At 47.3% G+C, this 23,998-nt stretch overlaps 2 protein-coding genes across 2 annotated transcripts in view; one reads left to right on the forward strand and one right to left on the reverse strand.

Annotated features, from left to right (window-relative positions):
* LOC138786767 (zinc finger protein OZF-like) overlaps positions 1-23,998 on the forward strand; it is a 419,299-nt gene that overhangs the window by 300,192 nt on the left and 95,109 nt on the right. The gene's annotated exons all lie outside the window — the stretch shown is intronic.
* Positions 1,566-22,666, reverse strand: IL31RA (interleukin 31 receptor A). Its single transcript, XM_069963571.1, has 16 exons — positions 22,631-22,666; positions 21,837-21,915; positions 20,012-20,290; positions 19,656-19,770; positions 17,403-17,560; positions 16,776-16,927; positions 15,158-15,326; positions 14,030-14,106; positions 11,367-11,583; positions 9,677-9,862; positions 8,343-8,444; positions 6,510-6,656; positions 6,126-6,266; positions 4,619-4,712; positions 3,861-3,939; positions 1,566-2,193 (listed from the first exon to the last, which is right to left on the reverse strand). The coding sequence occupies exons 1-16, from the start codon at positions 22,664-22,666 to the stop codon at positions 1,792-1,794; spliced, it is 2,433 nt and encodes an 810-aa protein (XP_069819672.1). The 3' UTR covers positions 1,566-1,791.

Here is a 23,998-nt window from a genome sequence, read left to right on the forward strand (position 1 = left end):
CACCTTTGGCCATAACATGGGTTTGTGTAGCCAAATATTGTCCTGGTACGCTGCCTTAAAGGGGTATACCACCCCCAAAGTAATCATTTAATATGTTGCTGTCCTTGGGGAGACTATAACAAACAGCCCATTCTTACCTCTTTGTCCTCCACTGGTATCCTCCTACGTCATATTCAGGTCCCCGGCTAAACGATCTCGCCTTCGTATCCGAGAAGGACTCATCTGGGGATGGCAGCCAATTTAGCCAATCACTGGTTGCAGCGCTTTACCGTCTCAGTCAGTGATTGGCTGAGCAGGCTGTCACTGCCAGATAAGTCTGTCCTGGAAGTGGAGGTGTTATCACTCAGCTGGGGACCCGGAGATGACGTAGGAGGACACCAGGGAAGCCTAGACAGGTAAGAATAGCATGTTTTAATATGTTGCTGACCTGGTGCAGAACAAAGTTTACTTTGGGCAGAATACCCCTTGAATTGTACTACGTTGTGGCTCATGAAATGGTCTCGCGCGGATACCTGTTTTAGTTAGCTATGTAACGTTATAAGAGTAGGGACACACAATGGCTGTTGCCAAATATTGTCACAATGGCTTAAAGAATGGCCACCTTTATATTAAAATAGTTCTGTGTACAGTATTAGTAGGTGTACTGCACTTACTGACTGCAGCTCCCCGTGTACCTCATACAGCTAAAAATCAGACCCCCCTCTCCAGGCTTTGGTGAGACTGTCCATAAGATAGTCAATACTGAGGAGCATGTGACCATGCCCCCCCCCCCCCTCCCAGTGTCCACCATAGGCATATACAGGCTCAGTGTTGGACACTTTAGGGCAGGGCATGGTCACATGCTCCTCCATATCGGCCATCATAAAGACAGACTCACCAAAGAGCAGGGCAGCACAGTCTGGAGGAGGGGGGAGTATGATTTTTAGCTCTGAGGTATACACGGAGCTGCTGTGAATACCCCTACTAATACTGTACACTGAGCAACTTTACTATAAAGTGGCCAACCCTTTTAGTGTTTACAGGTTGACATGACTCTGCTCATTTAGTCAAAGCCTATACAGCAAAGCTGACAATTTAGTTGTCACTTATTAGAGGCTGGAGGGAGTTACCAACTATTCTGTTGTGGCTCCAGATTGTAAAACTATACAGACAAGCTCCCATGCAGCACTTTGGGGGGGGGGAGACTACCTGGCTGGAGGAGACCATTTTCGGCAGCTGCCATAAAGTGCACACACAGTGCTGTGTTGTTTACAAATACCACCATTTTTTTTTCTTTCAAATCAACTGGTTCCAGCGATTTTATATAGACTTGAAAATTACTTCTATATAAAAAATCTCAAGTCTTTTAGTACTTATCAGCTGCTGTATACCCCACAGGAAGTGGTGTATTCTTTCCAGTCTGGAGGGCAGATGTTTTCCATGTGGATTCGCTACTTCTCTGAACAGCAGAGAGAACTGTGTCAGACTGGAAATACACCACTTCCTGCAGGACATACAGCAGCTGATAAGTACTGGAAGACTGGAGATTTTTTTTTTATAGAAGTAAATTACAAATCTCTGGCACTTGCTGGGACCACTTGGTTTAAAAGAAGAAAAAAAAGATTACTACAGAAGAGTAGCTCATCTATACTATAGCCACCCCTACTCAGACAATACAGGCAAGATGTGTTTCTAATAAAGCTGTCCCCATGGAACTAGTTTCCTGCCGTTCTCGGACGTCCATTTAGTAAATATATATTTAGATAACACCTTAGTCTTAGAACAATGTGAGCGGTAAGGAGGCCGACACCTCTACCTGTTGGCGCTCTCAGTCATGTGTAACGTTTCTCTGGTCCGTACAGAATTTTTCAGGTATGGGTTGGCAGCTGCATCATCTCTATAGAACAGGTCTGGGTTTGGTGGCGTCTCCTCTGCTGCCACAGTCTTGGAGTAGTCGCAGCTCTCTGCCGCCGGCCATGACTCTGAATCCAGGAGCGGAATACAGTCTGCAGACTCCGGAAGCTTCTCTGTAACTGCGTAATGCATCACTATGAAGGAATCATCCATGGACTCTTCATCCTCGGTGCTGCCCCACGACTCTTGTAGCAGAAGCTCCCGATCCCTTCTATCATTTACATAGACTGCATGTAGAATCTGGAGGTCTCCAGAGTGCAGCGCCCCATCTGTCCACACGGAGTTCAGAAGCTGGACGGCCTGAAGGGGGAGAAGAGCGCTGTCAGCCTGAGGAGCCGTAACATTACAAACTGCCATGGAAGAGCGCTGTGCTGCTGCCCGATTGGTTGTCTCTGGATGGGTTCACACTGCCATTTGTATCTTTTTTTTCCACTGATTTCTCATGTTTTTTGTCTGGGATGTTGGACAATTTGGCACGCGTCGCTACCCAGTGTACTTATTTGCTTATTATTTTTATATAGAGAAAGGAATTATATAATTTTTTTAATAGTGTTTTTTCCTATTTAAATTTTTGTTTCAGAAGCAACCATTCAATTGCTTATACAGAACAATGTAATGGATGATCTGTCAGATAGGCCACAAGCCAGCAGATCAGTCACAGCAGGCCACAACTGGAGCAGGCTTGAGTCTCTCTGCACCTGTACATGGTTGGTGTTCTGCGGGCTGGAGTGGGAGCTCCCCGTGGCGCTGTGTCAGTACTAGAGATGAGCGAACCTGTACGAACCAGAAATCTCGGCATCTGACTCCCACTGTCTGCCGGCTCTGTGCAGCGGGTGGATACAGCCTAAGGAACGCCTATAAAACTGGGATACAGCCTATGCCATAGGCTGTATCCACCCGCTGCACGGAGCCGGCAGACAGCGGGAGTCGCTGTACGAACCAGAAATCCGGCAGGTTCGCTCATCTCTGGTCGGTACACTAGTGCAAACCGACAATAATAATCCTGATGATGGGAGCTCCCAGGTCCAGTCTGTAGAACATGGACAGAATTCTACGGACTTGCCTAAGGCTGCATTCACACGTTCTATGTTCTGCACGGAACACGAACATGGAAGGCCTGTACTAGAGTCTGTCCCCTGCACGGCAGCATCTCTGATGTGTTGCTGGGAGCGGGGGAACTGTACAGATATGCACCGCGCTATAAGACAAAGCTCTGTCATTACATCACAGCACATATCCGTACAGTCCCCCCCGCTCCCAGCAACACATCAGAGATGCGGAACACGGAACGTGTGAATGCGGCCTAAGTCTTGGCATTTGATTACCGGTGGATGAGGCGTTGGATGCAGTCCTAAGGCTGTCTGGAAAACATGGATACAGACATAGGAGGAGATTTATCCAACATGGTGTAAAGTGAAACTGGCTCAGTTACCCCTAGCAACCAATCAGATTCCATCTTTCGTTTTCCAAAGAGTCTGTGAGGAATGAAAGATGGAATCTGATTGGTTGCCAACTGAGCCAGTTTCACTTTACACCATGTTTGATAAATCTTCTCCATAGGCTTTAGCCATATTTTCCAGGACTCCTTGGGGCTGCATCCTTTTTCTTCAGCCACCGGGAATCAAATGCTGAGACTTCCGGGTACACAGGACCTCATGCATGCTGGAGTTGTGCTCATCTCTAGTTAGCGCCCCCTGCAGTTCCATCATGGGAATACCAGTTGGGTCACAGAACCACCAATGATGCATCTAAAACCTGTTTCGATGCCACAACATATAGACAGGTAAATGATAAGTATCAGAGTGATCTCATTATGGATAAGGAATAGGCTGAGGGAGAGGGTGCGAGTGTATGTTGTGGGAATGGAAGGGGTTTATTATATCTGTTTTAATCCTTTTCAGCATATGGAGCGTTAAACGTGAGCATAAACAAGGAGAGGACTATACATCCCAGCCATACATACATACCCGCGGCCTGTCTGAGGGCCAGTCACAGATGCTGCTGTGCGATGGATCAGGTACTATCGGCCAAACTAGATTTTTGATCCTAAAAAAAAATAGAAAGATTATGATGATGAAGCTTCAAGGGTATCTGTCAGTATTACCCAATATATGTCCATACTGATCCCATTAAAAACATCATAAATAATATCGGAGTTTTTTATGATCTGCTGGGAACTATTGGCAGCACCACCTCTGTCCTCAGGTTGTGTGTGGTATTACAGTTCAGCTTCATGGACTTTAAGAGAGGTTCCGTTTATGGAACAAAGCAGCCATGTTTTACTGGACAGCCCCTTTAACTATTAACATATAAGCCCAGATTTATCAAAAGGTGTAGAATATAGACTGGTGCTAACTGCCCACAGCAACCAATCACAGCTCAGCGTTCAGCTCTGGTAAAATGAAAGCGGAGCTGTGATTGGTTGCTGCGGGCAGTTTACACCAGTCTAAATTCTACACCTTTTGATAAATCTCCCCCATAAAGTAAGGTCTCATTCAGACAGCCATAGTGCAGCGGATTATAGTGTCCATATTAAGTTGCTGCCGTATGTCTGTCTGAATGAGACCTGCATTGGATTAATCTTTTTCATATGTATTGAGTGCCACTGATCCTATATCCATGTCCCTATAGTCAGAATAAATATAGTAAACTATAAGCTTTATCCTGGTGATTCTAGTAAAGACGACATTATATACATGATGCACAACTTGAAGGGTTCACTTACTTGTCTTTCTTGTATTTATATATAATTCCAAGCACCAACAGCAGCAGCAAACAGGCCCCCAACGTTCCAGCCAGCGCTCCTATATACACACTGCCTGTACAGAATATAACAGATAGATATTACACACACATTGCAGTGAAATGATAGAATCAGGGATTTGAGCAAATCCCCGGAAACGATGAGATGACCGCGCTGTTCCATCATTTCCCTAGGGAATTGATCAAATCACTGACCCCTTTCAGGGAAATGATGGAATGAACTCTATAATTTCCCCCTGTGACATAGAATTTGCTTTACCATATCGCCTCTCAGCTCCCCCCAGCCTGTCCGCTCTGCTCCCCGTCCACCTCCGCCGCCTCTCTGCTCCCCATTCCGCTCATTTCCCCTGCTACGCGCCTCCCACTCCCCCGGCCTGTCCGCCCCCGCTGCTATATGCCTGCTGGGAGGTGTGCCGCTCTGCTGCCTGTCCGCCTCCAGTCCTGTCTGCCCAGCCCTGTGACATGCCTCCTGCTCCCCTGGCCTGTCGGCTCTGCTCCCTGTCTGCCCCAACGCCATATGCCTGCTGGGAGGTGTGCCGTTTTGCTCCCTATCCACCCCGGCACCATATGCCTGCTGGGAGGTGTGTCGCTCTGCTCCCCCGTCCACCCCGCCGTCATATGCCTGCTGGGAGGTGTGCCGTTTTGCTCCCTATCCACCCCGCCGCCATATGCCTGCCCAGGAGGTGTGCCGCTCTGCTCCCCACGTCTGCCACCGCCGCCATATGCCTGCCAGGGAGATGTGCCGCTATGCTCCCCACGTCTGCCACCGCCACCATATGCCTGCCAGGGAGGTGTGCCGCTCTGCTCCCCTGTCAGCCCCGTCGCCATATGCCTGCCAGGGAGATGTGCCGCTATGCTCCCCACGTCTGCCACCGCCACCATATGCCTGCCAGGGAGGTGTGCCGCTCTGCTCCCCTGTCAGCCCCGTCGCCATATGCCTGCCAGGGAGATGTGCCGCTCTGCTCCCCACATCTGCCACCGCCACCATATGCCTGCTAGGAGTCGTGCCGCTCTGCTCCCCACATCTGCCACCGCCACCATATGCCTGCTAGGAGTCGTGCCGCTCTGCTCCCCCATCCACCTCCGCTGCCATATGCCTGACGAGAGTTCCCGTCTGCCCCCGCCGCCATATGCCTGCCGGTGGTGTGTGCTACTTTGCTCCCCCGTCCGCCTCCGCCGCCAAACATAGAGCTGGGTGACTCCTCGTTCATTCCGTCTTTTTCCTGAAAGGGGTCCGGCATTTGAACAAATCCCTAGGGAAATGATGGATTCTATTATTTCACTGCAATATATATATATATATAAATATATATATATATATATATATATACTGTCCCATAGACCTGAATGAGACTTGCAGAAGTGAATGCATATACTGCAGAGCCTTGCCACTACTGCAGTTTTCCTGTGGCCCTCAGGAGCTTTTCTCCACTGACTGTATTATATCACCCGGTCTGGACCTGACTCACCATCTGTGAGTGTGTGGAACTGAATGTGGTTTCCACTTCTGTTCCCGACTCTGGTGTTCGCTACAACATTGGCGCGGTAGAGGGTGTTCGGCTTTAGTGAGCGCAGAGAATATTCATAGACGTCACTATTCACTGTAACCACTAGAAAGATGACGGAACTTCCATTAGTCATAGTCATGTCCTCTTATCTACTGAACCCTGATAAGTAATATTAGTTTTTATTTTATTTTTATTATTAAAATATATAAAAATGACAATAAACATTGCTATACACAGCCCTGACCACTAGAGGGAGCTGACTTACTATAACAGGAGCCATATAACTGTATATGTGGTACGCTGCTTCCCTCTAGTGCAATATGAGCAGATGTTACCTGTACTTACCGGATTCATAGCCATGGAGGGGCTTATAGACAATAGTAAAGGCGGTAATAAAGCCGTTCGCTTCATCCGGTCTGAGCGGATCCCATCTCATTGTCACCTCAGTCTTCTTCACTTCCACCACTTTAGGGTTAGGACCATGAAGAGGAGCTGTGGCCGATACAGAACACATTACAGTATACTTTCCTTATTTCCCTGGTCCCTGTTTCACCTCCTATCGCCATTTTTAGTTTTTCTTGCCATATAGTGCCACGACAATACTGTTACAAACACCCCACCCACAGCCCACCTCATACTGCCGTATAGAGCCCATATACACAGGATTCAAATAAAACACCTTTACAGAGCAAAAATAATACTGCCATCTAATAACCACATAATGCTGCTATAAAGTACCCATAGTGCTGACAGAATAGTGCCATACAGTACACATATCATAGTGCTGTACAGTAACCACATAATGCTGCCACTTATTATAGTCACATACTGCCCACATAATCCAGCTATACTGTAACCACCTAATACTGCCACATATTACTGTCATATAGTGTCACATAACGCAGCCATACAGTACCCATATAATACCGATATAACACTGATGGTATTATAGACTAAACAACAGAACTATATCACAGTATTACTGTATGTTGTTTCTTTATGGCAGTGTCATGTGGGCACTGTAACAGTATTACAAATATTTAATAGTATTAGTACTATTATATGTATACTAAATTGTAGCTTTATGCCAGTACTATATGGCAGTGTTATGTCGGTATTATATGGGTACTGTAGGGATGCATTATGTAGATACTATTGGGCTGTATTTTAAGGATAATTTGTAGTAGTATTTTATGTATACTATATAGTAGTATATGTCAGTATTATATGGGTACTGTATGGCTGCATTATATGGGTACTATAGGGCTGTATTGAGGGGGTAACATGTAGTAGTATTATATGTATACTATATAGTAGCATTATGTCAGTAGTATATGGCAGTGTTATGTCGGTATTATATGGGTACTGTAGGGATGCATTATGTAGATACTATTGGGCTGTATTTTAAGGTTAATATGTAGTAGTATTATATGTATACTATATAGTAGTATATGTCAGTATTATATGGGTACTGTATGGCTGCATTATATGGGTACTATAGGGCTGTATTGAGGGGGTAACATGTAGTAGTATTATATGTATACTATATAGTAGCATTATGTCAGTAGTATATGGCAGTGTTATGTCGGTATTATATGGGTACTGTAGGGATGCATTATGTAGATACTATTGGGCTGTATTTTAAGGTTAATATGTAGTAGTATTATATGTATACTATATAGTAGCATTATGTCAGTAGTATATGGCAGTGTTATGTCGGTATTATATGGGTACTGTATGGGTGCATTATTTAGAAATTATATGACAGCAATATATAGCAGCATTACGTGTATACTATATAGCAGTAATATATTAGTACTAATAGGGCAGTATTATGTGGTTACTACACAGCCGTATTATGTTGATGTTATACAAGTACTTTATGGCAGTGTCATGTGGACACTATGCAACAGTATTACATGGAGACCTTACAGCAGTACTATATGGTACATAGTGGCCACATGACACTGCCATAAAGTATTTGTATAACACCAACCTAATACTGCTGTATATTAACCATATAATACTGCCATATAATTTTTCACATCCTGGGGTTCCCCTTCTTAGGGGTTACTAGCAAATGGGGCCCTGGGCGGTTATCCTGTTTGCCCCCCTCTGACGTTGCCCCTGCTCACACGCCAGCCTCTGTGGATGGTGCAGATAAGCTGATCACTGTACCTCCTTCTCTGATATAGAAGTATCTGGTGGCGGGGGCCTCCGCCCTCTCCTCCATTATGGGGTATACTGATATCTTATAACGTTTGTATGGTGCCAGGGCTCCTGCAGGAGAAAAAGAAATCAAAGAAACTTTGGTGTTGGCAGAAATCATATGGCCCCGCCCCCCTGACCGCTTTATTTCAGGTGTCCTCATTGTGGAGTGAGGCTCGTTTTTTGAGGGGTCAGCTGTTTACAGTGATGCCATTTTGGACTATATGGGACTTTTCTAGCACTTTCTATCTTATTTCTTTTAAGATGTCTGTGTCAGGAGTGCTAAAGATGGCCGCCTACAGGCTTCAACCCCCCGGCAAATATCTTATCTAAAAAGCTCCCGCCCTAAATACATCACAGATTGGACAACAGGCACCACTGAACAATGCATGCAGGAGGTTGGGATCTCTGATCCTGGATATCCTGTGTTACGGAGAAAGCCAGGCTCTGACCTCTGCAGACATCTGAGCATCCATCTTGCAGCAATCACTGCTTATTCAGTGTCTGTCTGTTGATCTGCATCCTGGGAAATATCATCTTTAGACCAGGAGAAATAACCTGAGCACTAGAGCTGTGCATGCCCTCTATTCTCTCCTGTAAAGCCTGCCCTCTATTCTCTCCTGTAAAGCCTACCCTCTATTCTCTCCTGTAAAGCCTGCCCTCTATTCTCTCCTGTAAAGCGTGCCCTCTATTCTCTCCTGTAAAGCGTGCCCTCTATTCTCTCCTGTAAACGTGCCCTCTATTCTCTCCTGTAAAGCGTGCCCTCTATTCCCTCCAGTAAAGCGTGCCCTCTATTCTCTCCTGTAAAGCGTGCCCTCTATTCTCTCCTGTAAAGCATGCCCTCTATTCTCTCCTGTAAAGCGTGCCCTCTATTCTCTCCTGTAAAGCGTGCCCTCTATTCTCTCCTGTAAAGCGCACCCTCTATTCTCTCCTGTAAAGCGTGCCCTCTATTCCCTCCTGTAAAGCATGCCCTCTATTCTCTCCTGTAAAGCATGCCCTCTATTCTCTCCTGTAAAGCATGCCCTCTCTCTCCTGTAAAGCGTGCCCTCTATTCTCTCCTGTAAAGCGTGCCCTCTATTCTCTCCTGTAAAGCAAGCCCTCTATTCTCTCCTGTAAAGTGTGCCCTCTATTCTCTCCTGTAAAGCAAGCCCTCTATTCTCTCCTGTAAAGCGTGCCCTCTATTCTCTCCTGTAAAGCGTGCCCTCTATTCTCTCCTGTAAAGCGTGCCCTCTATTCTCTGCTGTAAAGTATGCCCTCTATTCTCTCCTGTAAAGCATAACCTGTGTCATACAGTATTGTGTTACCTTTCTTGATCGTCCATGTTGAGGAATTCTCCACGTACTGAAATGATATGTTACCGAGTCCGACCCCTAAATCGATGCACCAGTCCAGCACAAACCTCTGGAAGCGTAAATCTGTAACTGTCCAGGTCACAATGGCGTCTTCAGCTTCTGTAATGGAGACCTTCACACTGGAGATCACTTCCCGAGCTGGAAAATAATCAAGTTATTGGACTCAGTTTGTGTGACGAGTGCCTATAGCTACATAAACAAGTCTCCCTTCCGTCATCTTGGTACATTACACAGACAGCGCATTTATTTCACTGATATCTGTGTAATACCTCATTTGTCCTATGGAGGTGCTGCAGGGAAACTAAACACTTAGTGCTACTGTAGATCAGAGCAGATGTCATCCTCCTATTGTCCTTAAACCCTAAAAACCCAAAGGGATTGTGGAGAACCCCTTTAAATACCCCAAACCCAACTTCAAAATGCTCTATAGCAACGCTCCCCAACTGCGTTCGAGCAAAACTACAATCAGTTTTCAGCAGTCAGAGCATGCTGGGGGTTGTAGTTCTGCAACAACTAAAGAGGCGCAGGTTAAACATTGCTCTACAGCCTTATTGAGATGGGCTAAGACAGGGGTGGAAATGCCTCCCAACCCCCCAACCCCCCCCTCAAACTACAATACTCATCATAGTGATCATCATCAGAGCTTTAGCTGTCCAGGCATGATGGGAATTGTAGTTCTACGACAGCAAGAGGGCTGAAGAGTCTCCATCTCTGGGCTAAGATATAATTGTAAGGGTTTATTATGCAGTAGAAGATGTATGTAGTATATGGGTACAATCAGTCCATATGAATGAAGAGTAATAGCCCAGTGAAGGGTTTACATAAGCGTCCCTGCTGGTCTGGGGTATTAAAGAGTTTACATAAACTCCCTGATGGTCCCAAGTATTAAAGGGTTTACATAAGCATTTCTGATGGTCTGGGGGTGTTAAAGGGTTTACGTAAACATCCCTGGTGGTCTAGGGCAGTAAAAAGATTTATAGCTACATCCCTGGTGGTGAAGGGTAATGAAGAGTTTACCAAAGCATCCCTGGTGGTCTATGGTAGTGAAAGGGGAGTATGGTAATATCCCTGGTGGTCTGGGGAAGTGATGAGTTTACACAAGCATCCCTGGTGGTCTAGGGTATTAAAGGGTTTACATAAACATCCCTGGTGGTCTAGGGCAGAGGAAAGATTTATAGTTACATCCCTGGCATTTTAGGGTAATAAACAGTTTGCATAAGTATCCCTGTTGGTCTAGGGTCTAGGGTATGGTAATATCCCTGGTCGTCTGGGGAAGTGATGAGTTTACACAAGCATCCCTGGTGGTCTAGAGGAGGGAAATTACATGTCCATCAATGGGATAGGTTCAGGTAACAGAGGAGAACGCTTTTTTCTATCGGCATCCCACTATATTCTCTGATGTTTTTTCACTAGACAGAAACGTGTGCTGGAATGAAACCATTGGAGGAGAATTGTGCATTGCATATAGGCTGGTGAAGGTACTACTACTGCAGAGCCGAAACATGGGCAGGACTGTGTGTGTCCCTTACAGAAGGCTGATAGACCTATAGTGAGACACAGAGGGAGAAGTGTGTGTGTGCGCTCATGTGCAGGTAGGTGACCATAAGTCTCCGCTCTATGGGAAGTGTTCACACCTACTTACTTTTCTCCCCAGCCGGTGGGATTCTCAGCGTGGCCTTTGGGGAGCGACCGGCAGAGTTGAAATGCACCACAGATACAATATAAGCCTCCTCAGAGACATGTAATGTCATTTCACTGTTGGTTGTGGTTTTATTCCTGGAATCAAAGCTTCTGCCTTCAGGAAACCATAGAACGTTGTATCCCTGTGTGATCCCGGTGGGACCGATACCGGATCTCTCCTACAGAACAACAAATTACATTTATATAAAGGTGACGACAGGACATAGAATAAAGCTTCACCGCACCCTTAACCCGGCCACCACATATACATGTATACAGTCTCCATACACAGGGCCGCCTGCCGGTGCACTCTGCACTGTAACTATGAGCGCTTGTAGCGAGTGCTCATACTTACATGCAGCAGCACTGACGGGGCGGGGGCCATTGGCTCCCTCCCTGTCAGTCACTCTTGTGACCGCACTGCATCGGTCACAAGAGGCCGCTCTCTCTCTGTGGTGTCGGTGCTCGAGTGACGTCACTGGAGCGTCGGCGCCAGGGCAAGGGGAGAGCGGCCTCTAGTGACCGCTGCAGTGTGGCCACAAGAGCAAAGAGAAGAGGAGCGTGTGTAAAGGTTTTTTTTTTTTTTATGTTATACACTATATGGGAGGGGGAGCACAGGGGGTCTGTATAACTGGGGGAGCACACGGGGGGGGGTGTCTATATACTACTGGGGAGCGCACGGAGGCTCTATATTACTGGGGGAGCGCACAGGGGGGCTATATAACACTGGGGGAGCGCACAGGGGAGCTACATACCACTGGGGGAGCCCACAGGGGTGCTATATACTACTAGCAGAGCACACAGGGGGCTATATACTACTAAGGGAGCAGACAGGGGTGCTATACACTACTGAGGAAGCAAACAGGGCTGTATATAACTGGAGGAGCACACATGGGGTCTATATATAACTGGAGGAGCACACAGGGGGTCTATATACAACTGGGGGCAGCCCACAGGGGTCTATATACTACTGGGGGAGCGCTCGGGGGGGCTATATACTACTGAGGGAGCACACAGGGGGGGCTATATACTACTGGGGGAGCACACAGGGAGGCTACATACTACTGGGGGAGCGGACATGGGGACTATATACTACTGGGGGAGCGCACAGGGGGGCTGTATATAACTGGGAGAGCGCACGGGGGGCTTTATATAAATGGGGGAGCACACAGGGGGCTGTATATAACTAGGGGAGCACACAGAGGGTCTATAAATAACTGGGGAAGCACACAGGGGGTGTATATACAACTGGGGGCAGCACACAAGGGGTCTATATACTACTGTGGGGACACAGGGGCTCTATATATTACTGGGCGCAGCACAATGGGGTCTATATATTACTGGGCGCAGCACAATGGGGTCTTTATACTACTGGGGGCAGCACAATAGGGTCTGTATACTACTGGGGGCAGCACCCAAGGGGTATATACTACTGGGGCAGCTCACAAGGGGTATATACTACTGGGGGCAGCACAATCAGGTCTGTATACTACTGGGGGCAGCACACAAGGGGTATATACTACTGGGGCAACCCACAAGGGGGATATACTACTGGGGGCAGCACAAAAGGGGTATATCACGACACGACATGGAGAGAAAGAAACGGCTGCACATCCCATCTATGGCTGATACTAATGCCGCTAGGCCTATTTTAAAAATCAACACCAGGGTGTCTGTATATAATTTGATCAAACCATAATAGCCCCGTGTACCACGTGCCGGTTCCCTGGTTCACACGGGTCCCTACGCTAACTCCACACCGTGTCGGTCAGTGACCGCCAACCCCGCAAAGCGTGCACGTGCAGGGAAGGGAGGCCATGGAATGGCCCTGCAACCCCAATGTCACAGGACCAAACCCAAAATGCCCCACAAGAACCCGGCCAGCACCACCGGCAGGGAAGGCTGCCCCCAAACAGCACAAGTATGAATATGGTATTACACTAACCACTGCTGCTCACACAGAATGGGGAAGACATAAGGTACTGACAAAAGGGGTATATACTACTGGGGGCAACACACAAAGGGTCTATATACTACTGGGGGGCACACAGGGGGGTCTATATACTACTGGGGGATGCACAATGGGGTCTATTTACTACTGGGGCAGCGCACAAGGGGTATATACTACTGGGGGAAGTACGTAGCGGTCTCTACTACTGGGGGCAGCACACAGAGGTCTATACTACTGTGGGGCTACACAAAGGGCCTATATTATATAGGGACCTTACTACTATACTGGGGCAATGAGCATACCTAATAAAATGGGGACACAGGGACACCTTAAAACTATGGGGGCACAGAGGGGTGTAACTACTATATAGGGGTACAGGGGACCTAACTACTGTATGTGCTGGAGCCTAAAATATTTCTCTGGCAGATTTTGGAGAGAGGATTCACAGCCAGGAGAAGACTTCAGGGTGGCCCAGGCTGGATGGAGAGAAAAAAAAAGTAAGACTCTGATCAGAGAAGACGCCACCTGAGAGTCACAGGAACAGTCACAGTTGCCAAAAAGGGAGGGGGGGGCCACTCTTGAGGGCTTTGCACCAGACCCACCAGTTTATTAAAACAGCCCTGTCCATACAGTTCCCATCCTTTATATAATCCTTGAACAATGCTCACACTCACCTTCCATGTTAGGTATATGAGTCTCATTGGCTCCGTGGAGTTGATCACTCTCCAGAGTTCTACACTGTGAGTCGGAGCTGAGAACAGAAAAGTGACCAGCAAATAGTTATCATGGATTAAGGGTTAGTGCACATACCGACATGACACACTCACTGGAGTCATATGTCTGCAGAGAAGCACAATGCATGCTTGGACAGTGATGGTGCCAGCCATCGGATGAGGGGGTACATCATGCCTACCTCCATGGAGGTGCCACATGCACCATCTGCAACTTCAACCTGCAGCCTCAGAGACAAATGTGTACAAAGCCTTACTTGTATAGAGTGGTTCTGTTACTGTAGCTATGCACTAGGCTTGGTTCTGGTACTGTAGCTACACAATTGGCCTGGTTCTGGTACTGTAGCTATGCACTAGGCTTGGTTATGGTACTGTAATTATGCACTAGGTTTGGTTCTGGTACTGTATCTATGCACTAAGCTTGGTTTTAGTACTGTATCTATGCACTAGGCTTGGTTCTGGTACTGTATCTACAAAAATAGACTTGGTATTGGTACTGTACGCACTACACTTGGTTCTGGTACTGTAGCTATGCACTAGACTTGGTTTTGGTACTGTATCTATACAATAGGCCTGGTTCTGGTACTGTAGATATGCACTAGGCTGGGTTTTGGTACTGTATCTACACACTAGGGTTGGTTCTGTTACTGTGGCTATGCACTAGACCTGGTTCTGGCACTGTATGTATACACTAGGCTTGATTCTGGTACTGCATCTATGCATTAGGCTTGGTTCTGGTACTGTACACTTTAGGCACTGTATTTCCCACTGCATCTAATCAGTGTTTATTAGACCATATTTCCACTACAAGCATAGCTCTATTGTATGGGCGCTTGAGTTGGGCATTTAGTAGACAGTTCCCATCTACAGGTGTATGCACGCTCATTACATACACACACAAGCACACTTACTACATAAAAGCACACTCCCTATATAGGTACATGCATGTGCAATTTTACCAACACAGACATATACATGAGTACTATAACCAACTTCATATATTCCTGAATCTCAGTCACCTAAGATCTATAATATTGGGCAGGGTGACCATCACAATAGGTGACAACTTACCTTGTTCTGCTGTTCTTCCTACAAGCTCCGAACTCCATTCACTCCACCACATCTGACCACTGCTTCCAATGCACCTTACAGATACCACATACTCTGTGTAGGCATGGAGGCCACCAAGATGGTGGCTCATTTCCTTTTCCTTCCCCATGTACAGGTCAGGGGTGTAATCCTGAGATATGAATACTGAGATGTTACATGATATATGCCCAGGGACAAACATGCTCAAACTAGTACAACACATGACTGATTCTATGGTGAGTGCAGCTCTGGAGTATAATATAGGATGTAACTCAGGATCAGTAATGTATGTACACAATGACCCAATCAGCAGAATAGTGAGTGCAGCTCTGGAGTATAATATAGGATGTAACTCAGGATCAGTAATGTATGTACACAGTGACCTCACCAGCAGAATGGTGAGTACAGCTCTGGGGTATAATATAGGATGTAACTCAGGATCAGTAATGTATGTACACAGTGACCACACCAGCAGAATAGTGAGTGCAGCTCTGGAGTATAATATAGGATGTAACTCAGGATCAGTAATGTATGTACACAATGACCCCATCAGCAGAATAGTGAGTGCAGCTCTGGAGTATAATATAGGATGTACAGTAACTCAGGATCAGTAATGTATGTACACAATGACCCAATCAGCAGAATAGTGAGTGCAGCTCTGGGGCGTAATATAGGATGTAACTCAGGATCAGTAATGTATGTACACAGTGACCTCACCAGCAGAATGGTGAGTGCAGCTCTGGAGTATAATATAGGATGTAACTCAGGATCAGTAATGTATGTACACAGTGACCTCACCAGCAGAATGGTGAGTACAGCTCTGGGGTATAATATAGGATGTAACTCAGGATCAGTAATGTATGTACACAGTGACCTCACCAGCAGAATGGTGAGTACAGCTCTGGGGTATAATATAGGATGTAACTCAGGATCAGTAATGTATGTACACAGTGACCTCACCAGCAGAATTGTGAGTGCAGCTCTGGAGTATAATATAGGATGTAACTCAGGATCAGTAATGTATGTACACAGTGACCTCACCAGCAGAATAGTGAGTGCAGCTCTGGAGTATAATATAGGATGTAACTCAGGATCAGTAATGTATGTACACAGTGACCTCACCAGCAGAATGGTGAGTACAGCTCTGGGGTATAATATAGGATGTAACTCAGGATCAGTACAGGATACGTGATATGGTAAGTTTCCAGGGAGTTTTAATGACCTATGGTTAGAATAGGTCACCAATATGAGCCTGGTTAGGTGTCAATGCTTAGCCAATCAGTTGTTTTCTAGAGCTGCAGCACCCATATACACAGAGAACAGAACTGGAAGCAGACAGCTCCATTCCTTGTGTAGTGGCCATGCTGGGTTATCGCTCATAGAATAGGGGCTCAGACATTGCACAATGTATGGACCCATCTGCATCAGCACCATTCTCTGTATAAATCCCTGGAATGGGTGCTGTTTGTTGGCACCCCACTAGTCTGTATATTAATGACCTATTATGAGAACAGGACACTAAAAAAAGAAAAAAGTCCAGGAGACCCCCTTTAAATTATGTTTACGGTACACAGTATCTATTAGTCTCTGTAATACTGACCCACTGACCATCCTGTAGCTCTTTGTACCGTAGGTTACATTTTACATCTAGTTCATCAGGCACCAGGGTCGGCCTCATCCACGATACTGAGAACGACGGGTCTTTACCTGCAAGTGGCTGCAGAGAACGAATCTCCGGAGGAGCCGTTTTCACTAAAGGAATAAGATATAATAGGTAATCATTAAAGGGGTTCTCTGGCGAAAATCTTTTTCTTTCAAAAAGTTTTATAGATTTGTAATTCTATTTAAAAATCTCCATTCTTAAGGTACTTATCAGCTGCTGCATGTCCTGCAGGAAGTGGTGTATTCTTTCCAGTCTGACACAGTGCTCTCTGCTGCCACCTCTGTCCATGTCAGGAACTGTCCAGATCAGAAGCAAATCCCCATAGAAAACCTCTCCTGCTCTGGACAGTTCCTGACATGGACAGAGGTGGCAGCAGAGAGCACTGTGTCAGACCGGAAAGAATACACCTCTTCCTGCAGGACATGCAGTAGCTGATAAGTACTGAAAGACTGGAGATTTTTTTAATAGAAGTACATTATAAATCTCTGGCACTTTTTGGCACCAGTTGATTGGAAAGTAAACCCTATCTTCTGATACACTATAATCATCATCCGTCATGATTACCTATCTTTGATGTATTCACTGTGAAGTGTCGTGTTGCTTCCCCCAGTCCATTTTGTACCCGCAGGCGTATATCATATTCTCTTCCCAACTCTCCCCGGCTGATGGGGAAGGAGCAGGAGTTTGTAGTGGTTGAGCAATTCTTTTCGGCATCATTGAGCCTGTTCATCAGAAAATGAAAGAGGGTTACTCAGTATTAGAAAAATATAGCTGCTCACAGTGGCGGCCCTGGGCCCTGGGCCCTGGGCCGCCCCCCCCCCCCCCCCCCCCCACCCCCCCCACACACACACACACGCTGTCCCCAATAAACACTGCCTGCCTCCCCTCCCTGCTGGCCCCAATAAACATAATGTTTGGTCCCTTGCTGCTACCCCCAGTAAGCATTGTCCACCCCACCTCCGCTGCCCCCAATAAACATATTGCCACCTGGATTCCTGCCGTTCCCCCCCAAGGTCACAGCTGCACAGAGGTTGTCAGGAGAGGAGGGTGCTGATCTTATAGGGGAGGTCACAGGGTCACAGCAGCACAGAGGGTGTCAGGAGAGGAGTGGGCTGATCTTATAGGAGAGGTCACAGCAGCACAGAGGATGTCAGGAGAGGAGGGGGCTGATCTTATAGGAGAGGTCACAGCAGCACAGAGGATGTCAGGAGAGGAGGGGGCTGATCTTATAGGAGAGGTCACAGCAGCACAGAGGATGTCAGGAGAGGAGGGTGCTGATCTTATAGGAGAGGTCACAGCAGCACAGAGGATGTCAGGAGAGGAGGGCGCTGATCTTATAGGGGAGGTCAGAGCAGCACAGAGGATGTCAGGAGAGGAGGGGGCTGATCTATAGGAGAGGTCCGAGCAGCACAGAGGATGTCAGGAGAGGAGGGCGCTGATCTTATAGGGGAGGTCACAGCAGCACAGAGGATGTCAGCTGGCCCCCTCTTCCCCCCTTATAGATGGTCCCCCTCTTCTCCCCTTATAGATGGCCCCCTCTCATATATGGTCCCCCTCTTCTCCTCTTATAGATGGTCCCCCTCTTCCCTCTCCCCCCCCTTATAGATGGTCCCCCTCTTCCCCCCCTTATAGATGGTCCCCCTCTTCCCCCCCCCGTATAGATGGTCCCCCTCTCCCCCCTTATAGATGGTCCCCCTCTCCCTCCTTATAGATGGTCCCCCTCTTCCCACTCCCCCCCCCCCCCTTATAGATGGTCCCCCTCTTCCCCCATCATAGCTGGCCCCCTCATAGATGGTCCCCCTCTTCCCCCTTCATAGCTGGCCCCCTCATAGATGGTCCCCCTCCTTATAGATGGTCCCCCTCTTCCCCCCTTATAGATGGCCCCCCTCTAATCCCCTTATAGATGGCCCCCTCTTATAGATGGTCCCCCTCTTCCCTCTCCCCCCCCCTTATAGATGCTCCCCCTCTCCCCCCTTATAGATGGTCCCCCTCTTCCCCCATCATAGCTGGCCCCCTCATAGATGGTCCCCCTCTTCCCTCTCCCCCCCCTATAGATGGTCCCCCTCTTCCCCCTTCATAGCTGGCCCCCTCATAGATGGTCCCCCTCATTATAGATGGTCCCCCTCTAATCCCCTTATAGATGTCCCCCTCTTATAGATGGTCCCCCTCTTCACCCCTCATAGCTGGCCCCCTCATAGATAGTCCCCCTCTTCCCACTCCCCCACCCCTTATAGATGGTCCCCCTCTTCCCCCCTCTTAGCTGGCCCCCTTATAGATGGTCCCCCTCTTCCTCCTTCATAGCTGGCCCCCTCATAGATGGCCCCCCTCTTCCCCCCTTATAGCTGGCCCCCTCCTTATAGATGGTCCCCCTCTTCCCCCCTCATAGCTGACCCCCTCATACATGGTCCCCTTCTTCCCTCTCCCCCCCCCCCCCCCCCCTTATAGATGGTCCCGCCCTCTTACCCCCTCATAGCTGGCCCCCTCATAGATGAATGCGGTCACAAGAGAGTGCAGTGGTGGATTATAATGTGGGTGGCGTGGCATGGGCCCCCCTGGAGCCTCGGGCCCCAGGCGGCCGCCCAAACCGCCCACATTATAATCCGCCACTGGCTGCTTACTTGCAGAAACAGCACCACCCTAGTCCTCAGGTTGTGTGTGTTATTGCAGCTCAGTCCCATAATATCCCATACAACCTGAGAGTGGGGTGGCGCTGTTTTTTGGGGGAAAAGTGGCTATGTTTTTCTAATCCTGCATAATCCCTTTAAATTAGAGGAATATTGGGGCAGATTGTCTGGTATACAGACTAGAGTCACTTGCACAGTCAGGGTGAAGTTTGTGGGGATGTCGGTGTCTTTCTCCGGGATCCAGTTGCATGTGACATTTTGTTTGTGGAAATAAATACAGGAAACATTTTGGGGCATTTCTGGTGGATCTAAAAAAAGAAAGAAAATAATCTGATGACCCCCTCACCAAATGTGACATAAGGTGGGTTAGATAAACATGGCTGCTTTCTTCCAGAAACAGCACCCTCAGTTTGGGTGTTGGTATTGTAGATCAGTTTCATTAAAGTGAATGGCGCTGAATTGTAATACCACACACAACCTGAGGACAGGGGTGGCGCTGTTTTTGCAAGAAAGCATCACGATTTGTGCCTCTTGTCTCCGAATACTCACATCCGCTTATAACACTTATTTGATCCAGATACTGAGGGCCGTCTTGATGGATCAAGCACCGCACCGTCAGGGCACGAGCGGACATGTTGTGTATGGTGACCTTACTGACTGTGTCATTCACAATGTCATAGACTGGTTTTAGAGTCACGCTTGCTCCGAAATCCCAATGCACATCTTCTATCAGACCCCTTGGGTTCAGCTTACAATAAAAAGTGACGTCAGATCCTCTCAGAACAAACTTCATTCGCGGATAGATGACGCCATGTTTGGCTACAGCATCTGAAAGTAACAAGAGACAAAAGGAAGTCCCATAGAACGGGTGGTGGATGGTGGATGGTGTGTTCCCTGCTTGTGAAGCTGCATGTTCAGAGCTCAGTGTGTGTTCCCTGCTTGTAAGGTTGCAGGTTCTGAGCTCAGTGTGTGTTTCCTGGTTGTGAAGCTGCAGGTTCTGAGCTCAGTGTGTGTTTCCTGGTTGTGAAGCTGCAGGTTCTGAAGATTAAAGAGGTTGTCATGGAATACATATTAGCGTATCAGTGTGGGATCAGCGTATACAGGCCCTGGGACCCCCCACAACAAGCGACTAGTCCATGCTACCACAACTCAGACCCCACCGATCACCGCTGATGACAGATACTAAGGATAAAACATCAATGTGTATGAACAGTTTGGGCACTAGGAGATGGGGACTGACTCGGCTGATCTTATGATGTGAGATACCTGTGATTGGTGCTGCGGCTAATAGCGAAAGCCACTGCGAACAGCAGATCATCCAGCTAGACACTAAAAGAGAGAGGAGACAGAATTATTATTATATATCAGTACTGGCAGATCAGACCTGGGCATTAGAGTATTTACAATCACATTATCATAATACACGTTATCATAAAGGTTCCTGTTTGTAAAGCTGCAGGTTCTGAGTTTAGTGTGTGTTTCCTGTTTGTAAAGCTGCAGTTTCTGAGCTAAGTGTATGTTTCCTGGTTGTGAAGCTGCAGGTTCTGAGCTCAGCGTGTGTTCCCTGCTTGTAAACCTGCAGGTTCAGAGCTCAGTGTGTCTTTCCTGGTTGTGAAGCTGCAGGTTCTTAGCTCAGTGTGTGTTTCCTGCTTGTGAAGCTGCAGGTTCTGAGCTCAGTGTGTCTGTTTCCTGCTTGTAAAGCTGCAAGTTCTGAGCTCAGTGAGTGTTTCCTGCTTGTAAAGCTGCAGGTTCTGAGCTCAGTGTGTGTTCCCTGCTTGTGAAGCTGCAGGTTTAGAGCTCAGTGTGTGTTCCATGCTTGTAAGGTTGCAGGTTCGGAGCTCAGTGTGTGTTCCCTGCTTGTAAAGCTGCATGTTCAGAGCTCAGTGTGTGTTCCCTGCTTGTAAGGTTGCAGGTTCTGAGCTCAGTGTGTGTTCCCTGCTTGTGAAGCTGCATGTTCAGAGCTCAGTGTGTGTTCCCTGCTTGTAAGGTTGCAGGTTCTGAGCTCAGTGTGTGTTCCCTGCTTGTGAAGCTGCAGGTTCAGAGCTCAGTGTGTGTTCCCTGCTTGTGGAGCTGCAGGTTCTGAGCTCAGTGTCTGTTCTCGGTCTGCTTAGGAAGCTACAAGTACAGAGCTACCTACAGAGTTAGGCCTTCTACATATGTTTTTTGTTTCATGGGCGTTCCGTTTGCGAAAGGCCTGACGTGGAGTCCACTCCACCCCCCCCCCCCCCCCAATTCTCCTATTCTCTTGCATATTAGAACAGCTGAACAGAATGATGTAAGTAATACACTGATCGGTTCAGCATTTCTGTCACTAGTTTATACTGCCCTCATTTGAGGTGACATAAACCTAGTGACATATTCCCTTTAAGCTCACACTTGACCGCTAGCTTCTGGTTTCCCAGACTGTGTTGCGAGTTGTGAAATAGAAGAGTCTGAAAGACTATGATAAGAAACTGTTGAGCAAGAGGAAAGTTCCTGGAACATGTGCTTCTTGCTGAAGACAATGCAGTCACACATATGTGCCTACAGAATTTCTCCTCCATTGTCTGTAAAAAAGGTTTGAAGGCTGCCCATCCTTGCTTTAGATTAATAAATGGGTTATAGGTTTGTCAGCTCAGTAATTGTATATGTGGTCAGAGATATAAGGGTATGCTCACTTTTAAAGGAGTGTTCACACAAAAAAAAAATCAACTGGTGTCAGAAAATTTGTAATTTCTTAAAAAAAAAAAAAAAAAATCGCAATTCTTCCAGTACTTACAAGCCGCTGTATGTGATGCAGGAAGTGGTGTATTCTTTCCAGTCTAGAGAGCAGGAGAGGTTTTCTATGGGGATTTGCTGCTGCTCTGGACAGTTCCTGACATGGACAGAGATGGCAGCAGAGAGCACTGTGTCAGACTGGAAAGAATACACTTCTTCCTGCAGGACATACAGCAGCTGATAAGTACTAGAAGACTTGAGATTACAAGTAAATTACAAATCTCTGGAACTTTATGGCAGCAGGAAAACGATGCTACTTTTGTGGTATACATCAGCAACCCAGTAGGACAAGATGCCAACATATACTGCAGCGCAGCTTCATTCAGTGCAAAGCCTAAAAAAAAAACTGCACCAACAATAATAATATGGGTGTAAAGAATAAACCTCCAGTATGGAGGACATGGCGCTTACCTTTCCACATTCTCCCTGGGATGAGGAGCTCCTCATTTTCTGGACTGTATTCTTTATCCTCCTATGGTTATAATGGACGATCACGCTGAGGGAATCTCGAGCTATTACAGCTACTGAAAAAAAACAAAAAAAACTAAGAAAAATGGGAAGTCGTATAATGCGCAATGTGTTTCAAAACCTCCAGGAAGCAGGGGAAGATTGCAGCAAGAGCCTGTAACCTGCAGAGAAGAGAAGGCACAATGTATGAGAGCCAGGAAGACCATAACTTGGTGCTAGCTGTAGTGTTAGCGACTACTACCACCATCATCTATACAACTGGGGGGGGGGGGGGGCTATAAGGCTAGTAGTGATGTTATGGCAGCCAGAGGTGCCTTCAGGTTTACGTAAGGTGATAACATGACTGAGGGGGGGGGGGGGGGGGGGGCTATAGGATTGGTAATGGTAACAGCATTGCTGGCTGACAGCACCTATGGGGTAGGTAGAGGTGATAGCATGGATGGCTGGTGATGCCTTAGGGTTAGTATAGGTGATTGCAGAGGAGGTCACACAGGGCTGCATCAGTGTCTGCATAGGGGAGAGGAGATCACACAGAGCTGTATCAGTGTCTGCAGAGGAGAGAGGAGATCACACAGGGCTGCATCAGTGTCTATAGGGGAGAAAGGAGATCACACAGGGCTGTATCAGTGTCTATAGGGGGAGAGGAGATCACACAGAGCTGTATCAGTGTCTGCAGAGGAGAGAGGAGATCACACAGGGCTGCATCAGTGTCTATAGGGGAGAAAGGAGATCACACAGGGCTGTATCAGTGTCTATAGGGGAGAAAGGAGATCACACAGGGCTGTATCAGTGTCTATAGGGGAGAAAGGAGATCACATAGAGCTGTATCAGTGTCTGCAGAGGAGAAAGGAGATCACATAGAGCTGTATCAGTGTCTGCAGAGGAGAAAGGAGATCACACAGGGCTGTATCAGTGTCTATAGGGGAGAAAGGAGATCACACAGGGCTGTATCAGTGTCTATAGGGGAGAAAGGAGATCACACAGGGCTGTATCAGTGTCTGCAGAGGAGAAAGGAGATCACATAGAGCTGTATCAGTGTCTGCAGAGGAGAAAGGAGATCACATGGAGCTGTATCAGTGTCTATAGGGGGAGAGGAGATCACACAGGGCTGCATCAGTGTCTATAGGGGAGAAAGGAGATCACACAGGGCTGTATCAGTGTCTGCATAGGGGAGAGGAGATCACACAGGGCTGTATCAGTGTCTGCATAGGGGAGAGGAGATCACACAGGGCTGTATCAGTGTCTGCATAGGGGAGAAGAGATCACACAGGGCTGTATCAGTGTCTGCAGAGGAGAAAGGAGATCACATAG

This window comes from Dendropsophus ebraccatus, chromosome 3, assembly GCF_027789765.1.
Source record: "Dendropsophus ebraccatus isolate aDenEbr1 chromosome 3, aDenEbr1.pat, whole genome shotgun sequence".
In the NCBI taxonomy this organism is placed as follows: Eukaryota; Metazoa; Chordata; class Amphibia; order Anura; family Hylidae; genus Dendropsophus; species Dendropsophus ebraccatus.

Excerpts from the sequence above, each read along its gene's own strand:
- IL31RA (XM_069963571.1), bottom strand. The coding sequence starts at position 22,666 with ATGAGGAGCTCCTCATCCCAGGGAGAATGTGGAAAG. Across the intron at positions 4,713-6,125 it reads GTTCCACACACTCACAGATG|GCAGTGTGTATATAGGAGCG; the intron begins GTGAGTCAGGTC and ends TATTCTGTACAG. Across the intron at positions 3,940-4,618 it reads TATAAATACAAGAAAGACAA|GATCAAAAATCTAGTTTGGC; the intron begins GTAAGTGAACCC and ends ATTTTTTTTTAG.